General features: G+C 34.3%; 1 protein-coding gene across 2 annotated transcripts in view; it reads left to right on the forward strand.

The window, feature by feature from the left end:
• The first annotated feature begins 2,608 nt into the window (after positions 1-2,608).
• Positions 2,609-6,119, forward strand: part of LOC110032281 — a 23,572-nt gene continuing 20,061 nt past the window's right edge. The window contains exon 1 of one of the 2 annotated variants that reach the window (XM_020735856.1): positions 2,609-3,094. In XM_020735856.1, coding sequence (XP_020591515.1) covers positions 2,694-3,094 — 401 coding nt within the window. In that variant the 5' untranslated portion in view covers positions 2,609-2,693. The remainder of the gene's footprint in view (positions 3,095-6,119) is intronic. The other variant, XM_020735857.1, reaches the window with a different exon arrangement.

The raw sequence follows: 6,119 nt of genomic DNA on the forward strand, positions 1-6,119 counted from the left end.
ATTTTTGACCCATTTTAAGCATGTTGGGCTAAGTTTGGGTCAAACTTGGGCTAGCCATGGGCTAAGTCTGAATTGATTGTTGTGTTTGGTGTAAAAAAGTGAATTTTATTTATATTGGTATTAAAGATACTGAATTTTGGTTTGGAATTTAAATTGGGCAAGATTTGGGTCAATTGGGCAAAGATTGGGGCTAATTTGGGGAAATTGGGCCCTTAAAGGTAATTTGGGGCTTTATGTCAACTTAGGTAAAATTGGTCAAATTGGGTCAATGTGGTGGTTAAAAATTTAAATTTGGGAATATTTTGGATTTATTGGAATTTTTGGGAATTTTTGGAATTTTTGGATTTTTGGGCCATGGAGGGGCATTTTGGTAATTTGGCCATTTTTGGAAATTTTTTGTCAGTTTTGGCAAATTTGGATTTATTCAAAGTGTTCGGAATGAGTTTTGATCAGTTTTGGCTATTTTGGCAAAATTTGGGAATTTTGGCCAAATTTGGGTCCCAATGGAAGTTAGGTAATTTGGAGGTGCCTAGGGGCAAAAGGCCAAGTTGGGCATTTCAAGTGCAATTGGGTAGAGAACCATTTTGAATGAGTCATGGACCAATGAAATCTCCATTTTGGGTCCCCATGTATTGGTCTTAGCTAGGGTATTGTGACGGTATGGTGAGGGTATGGTGTACCTTAGCTCCAAATCAACACCTAGGGTCAATCTTAAGGTCAAGTAGCCCTACAGGAACTCTCCTTGAGTTCCCTCATAATGATCTTACCTACTAAGTGCTAGAGGTTAGGACCAATATGTGGAACTTGAAGTTGAGTAAAGAGAAGAGTTTTGAGTTTCTAATGGTGAGGGTACCTTTTCTAATTTTCTAAGACTAGTCAGTAGGAAAGTCTTATGGCTAGACCTAGGCTACTAAGGAAAGTTCTAGACCTCAACCAAAAGTACTTCTTTCACCATTTGTTTCTTCTGGATCACTTGCTTGGCCAACTTATCTCCCTCCCGTCGAATTCCTCCTTCTAGCCTCTTCGAACCGACCAGCCGACCTTCTTCCTCCAGCCACTTTGCCACCACTACTCCGCCCTCATCCCCCGATTTCTTCTTTATTACAGGTCGACTACTCTCTAGTTTTTTTTTCTCCCCTATGTCCTTGGGAAGGAAAAGTTTTTTTGGTTGAAAGTCCACAAAGGCCTTCAACATGGTCACCTCATTTACAGATTTTTTACTGCTTACAAGAACTCTTTGCTATTTAAAACCGGCTAAAGGGCAGGAAATTAAAAAAGTGTAATGCGGAATTGCTGGTCACATTTTATTTATAAATTTTGCAGGCACAAGAATTTAGGAGGTTTAATTATTAAAATTACTTATTACGCATTAAATGAGTCAATTTTTGCATTTAATTCTATCAATCTTATTTTAGTTGTCACTTTAAAGAAGTAAGAGAATCATGAAACTAAATATGTACATAAAAAATATGACTACATGAATCTTGAGTAAATTTAATGGGTCTCGCTTATGAACACCAAAGGACTGCATTTGTATAGTCAAAAGAAAAAAAAAAAATGCTAATAGACGTTTCCTTCAGTTGGAACTATGTGCCGATCAAACAGAAGCACAACCAAACAAAAAAAAATGGGCACCACCAAATCAGTGGGACTGTTATTCATAACCTGCTCCCTCAATTGATTCTAAAACTCTTCACAAAAATGGCCAAAGGATGCCCACATATAACTTTTCTAATCCTTTGAGAAGACCCCTTGTCCAAAAAGAGCTGCTCGTTGGATTGCAATGATATACCATCTGTCTGACGGTCTACTCGTTGGATTGCAATGATATACCATCTGTCTGACGATAGCTCTACCTTATGACAGGAGGGCCTCTTCTTAGGATTTCATTTAGAGGGTCGACCGACGACCATTCAACTGATCGAATGTTTGTCAGCTGACCAAAGCTTTCAGTTGACCGATCGACAAAGGAAAAAAAAAATCATTAGTTGCATCTTTTCAAGCAATTAGGGAAACAAAACGATGACAATGTCAACTATGAAGGTTACAAATATGAAAAGGTGCAATAATTATTTATAATATTTTTATTAAAATAAGAACAAATATGTAATTTTACTAAATACCACTAAAACCTATAAATAGAGGATCATTTCTTCAATAAATGACTACTAAATTTAATTTCTCAAAACTAAAGTTATTGTGCTCTTAATTGCTCTCCTAGTTTCTCTCTTTCTCTGTTTCTCTCATCCGCCCAACGCTCTATACACTGAGTATGATCCGCACGACATATTTGGATTCAACATCTCTATTATATTCTATTATAATAAGAGTAATTTTGCACTAAACAATTATGTAAATTTACCTTCTTGCCTTAAAAACTATATTTTATATAGCTATTACAAGAGAATATAAATGTGTATTTAACAAAAAAAAAAAAATTATTAGGTGCGGATTCTGTATGTATTAATTGTTTTCAATTATCACACCTAATAATTGCTCATAAGTGATATTAAGAAAAAAATTTCAATAATTTAGATCATAAATGAATAAATAAAGCCAACTTCTGACTGAGCTATTCGAAAAAATATTAGGTTGGGAGTCCAGACGCTTTACACTACAGTTGAAAGTCCCGTTGCGAGTCGTTTGGCTGAACCCAAAAGCTTTAAAACCCATGTCTTCCGCAAGACCTATCCATGGCGACTGCCGAAGCGCATCTTCTCCGGCTGGCAGTAAGCTGTCGGAAACTAACGGCACACGTCACTGCCGGCGCGACTGATGCAATTATCGCGATGGCTTCTTCAGGCGAACAGGAATTCGCCGCTGCTAACCGGTACAGGCTATACCGCTACCCTCGCTCCCGACGATTCTGGGACGAACGCGTCGCTGCTCGCTTAGGAGAGAAACTAGCCGTCCGCCTCCGCCAGATTGGCATCTCAGATGTCCAACTCCACCTCGAAGACGGTGACCGAGAACGCCTCTCTTTGACTCACCATTACCGCCGGTCAATTGCTTCCCTGTTTCACTCTGTGGAGCGGGCTGGCATCCGTGTTGATGGTGCTGACGAGCTCCGATGCGATCGTGATCCTCAGGCTGGGTAAGGGTTTTTGCTTGTTAGGGATTTTATTCGGGCCTGCATTGGGGTCTCAGAATTGGGTGTTTTTTGGATTTAGTTGTGTGATATGATTTTGTGTGAATAATTCAATAGTTTAGTAAATATGGAAGCTTAATTGTTGTTATTAGATTACTAAAAAGTTTGGGATGCGATATAGAAAACGTCAATTTTTTTCCTTTTTAAAATTTTTTGGTTAATGCATTTATCATATTGCCCACTCAACTAAAAGTGTCATGAGCTGGAGTTGCTATTACAATAAGCAGCTTCTTTTTTTTAACTGCGTTTCCATTTATCCAATTCGACATACCTTTGTTAGTTGGATAATCTTTTACCTTGAATTCGTTAGATTTTTTAAGGAACATTTAAGATTTTGTGGTGGTCATTACAATAATGAACTTTGTCTAAAAGAAGCAACATTGCTCAATATTGCTTTGATGTTATAATCCTTTTGATTATACAAGATTTAGGTTGATGCAAAATCAGAAAAGGCATAAATGTGGAAAGAGTAATATATTCAATATTTAAATTTGTGTAGATTGTATCACTTTTTTTTTTCTTATAAAAGTTCATTATCCGCTCTTATTTTATTTCACAAGAAAAAATATAAGCCCGAGAAAGAGGTCCCAACACACACCCTACAAACTCAAAAACTAACCAATATCTTTTAAAGCTGCCAGCAACAGATTGTGAGGAACAATCTTAGAAACCATAGCACCATTCAACTTCAATCCATATTTAGCTGCCCAATGAGCAACCTTGTTACCTTCTCGCTTAGTTTGAGACTACTGGATGATCAAATGCTTGGATAAAACAATAATCCATCTCATCTGCATATTGATACTCCAATGATAATCAATCTGCAATTGACAATACTTACATAAAATCAAAGAATCAGTTTCCATAATAAGATATTTCCAACCATAACAAATAGCCACCTGAAGACCAAAAACTAACGCATCAACTTCAACAACTAGAGGAGAATCGGAAAACACACCTGTGGAGAACCTTTGCCTTCCCACAAAGACTTGTTAAAAATATTATCAATCTTCGTAATAACATTCAAAGGCATATTCATAACTTGAAGAGTATAAAGAGGGAGAGAAGTAAGAACACTTTTAAGAAGAGTTACCCTCGCACTAAATGAAAGAAACTTATTTTCCCATGATAAAATCTTATTCTTGATTTTATCAAACAAACTCAAAAAAAGAGCACTTCTCTTCTTACCCTTATCCATATAAAAACCCAGATAAGTCAAAAGTAAAGTAGCTTTATTACAACCAGTAAAATCCATAATCAAATTCCTTTTAGAAACATTGATATTTTTAGAACAATAGAAAAAAACATTTAGAAGCATTAAAGAGCAATCTAGAAATATTCTGAAAATTTAAAATTTCTTGTCAAACTCTTTTAATGGAATGTTTATTAGCATTGTTAAAGATAATCAAGTCGTCAGAAAAACACAAATGCGAAATACACAATTTGCCTTTATGATTATAATTCAAACTAGGATATCTAGTAAATAAACCATTCAAACATCTAGATAAATAATCAAAAGCAATAATAAAGAGATAAGGAGATAGCGGATCTCCCTGCTTGATACTCTTTGAAGCTTTGAAAAAATCATGTTTAGTACCATTAATAAGAAGAGAATAAAAGTTGTCATTGAGTAATTTATAAATTAGCTTACAAAAAACATTATTAAAACACATAGCTTTAAGGATATCAATAATGAATTCTCAACGAATAGTGTCAATAGCTTTTTAAATGTCCATTTTGAAGATGACATTTCCTCTGTTTTTTTTATCAATATCCAAGAGAAGCTCTTGTACTATAAGAGCATTATCACAGATATTCCTGCCTTTCAAAAAGGCAGATTGATTCATGCTAATAATATCATTAAGAATTGGTTGCAATCTTTTGACCAAAATTTTTGATATAACCTTAGAACATTATTCAAACTAATAGGTCGAAAAACATCTCAAGTATTAGCATCATGCACCTTGGGAATCAACACAATATTAAAGGATTTAAAATATCTCGGCAATTCATTTCCTCTAAAAAAGTCTTAAATAGTATCAACAACTTCAGCATGAATAATGTCCCACCCATGTTTATAAAACTCAGCTGTGAAATCATCCGAACCAGCAACTTTACCCGTTTCCGTAAGATCAATAATTTCTTTAATTTCAACACTAGTAGGAATGCTGGTAAACAAAACATTATTAATAGTAACATCTCTATTATAAAGATTCCTGGTGAGGGAATCACAATTGCTTTGGAAAACATTAGAAAAATAATGAATATCATTATTAGCAATATCATTAAGATTATGGAAAAAAATACCATCCGTACCAACAATCCTTGAAATCAAATTAGCATTTTGAGGACTCTTAATACTGGCATGAAAGTAGGCCGTATTTCTGTCTTCATCCAAGAAATGAGTCTTAACAACTTTTTGAGCATAAAATTTTTTTCCATATTAATAGCATTAGTCAACTTGTAAAAATTAATAGAGTTGGTGATAGAATTATAGTCCTTAAGATTATCATTGATACTAAGATTTTTAATATTATAAGTGTTTATGCTCCTCAAGTAGGTTTAGATACAGGGTTTAAAGATAAATTTTGGAATGACTTAGAAGACTTAATACAAATGATACCTCTTGAAGAAAGAATTTTTATTGGAGGAGATTTAAATGGACATGTCGGTAAAGTAGTAGAAGATTTTATAAATATTCATGGTGACTACGGTTTTGAAGTGATTAATGAAAAAGGTAGAGTTATATTAGATTTTGCTTTAACCTGTGATTTTGTTATTGCTAATACTTCATTCAAGTAAAGAGATAAGCATATTATTATTTATAAGAATGGATCTAACAAAACACAAATTGATTATTTTCTTATGAGAAGAAGAGATCGTCGTGATTGTAATGATTGTAAAGTCATTCCAAGTGAAAATTTAAATACCCAACATCGTTTATTAGTTTTAGATTTTAAGATTAAGAGTT

Source organism: Phalaenopsis equestris, unplaced genomic scaffold (genome assembly GCF_001263595.1).
Source record: "Phalaenopsis equestris unplaced genomic scaffold, ASM126359v1 Scaffold000905, whole genome shotgun sequence".
Classification (NCBI taxonomy): domain Eukaryota; kingdom Viridiplantae; phylum Streptophyta; class Magnoliopsida; order Asparagales; family Orchidaceae; genus Phalaenopsis; species Phalaenopsis equestris.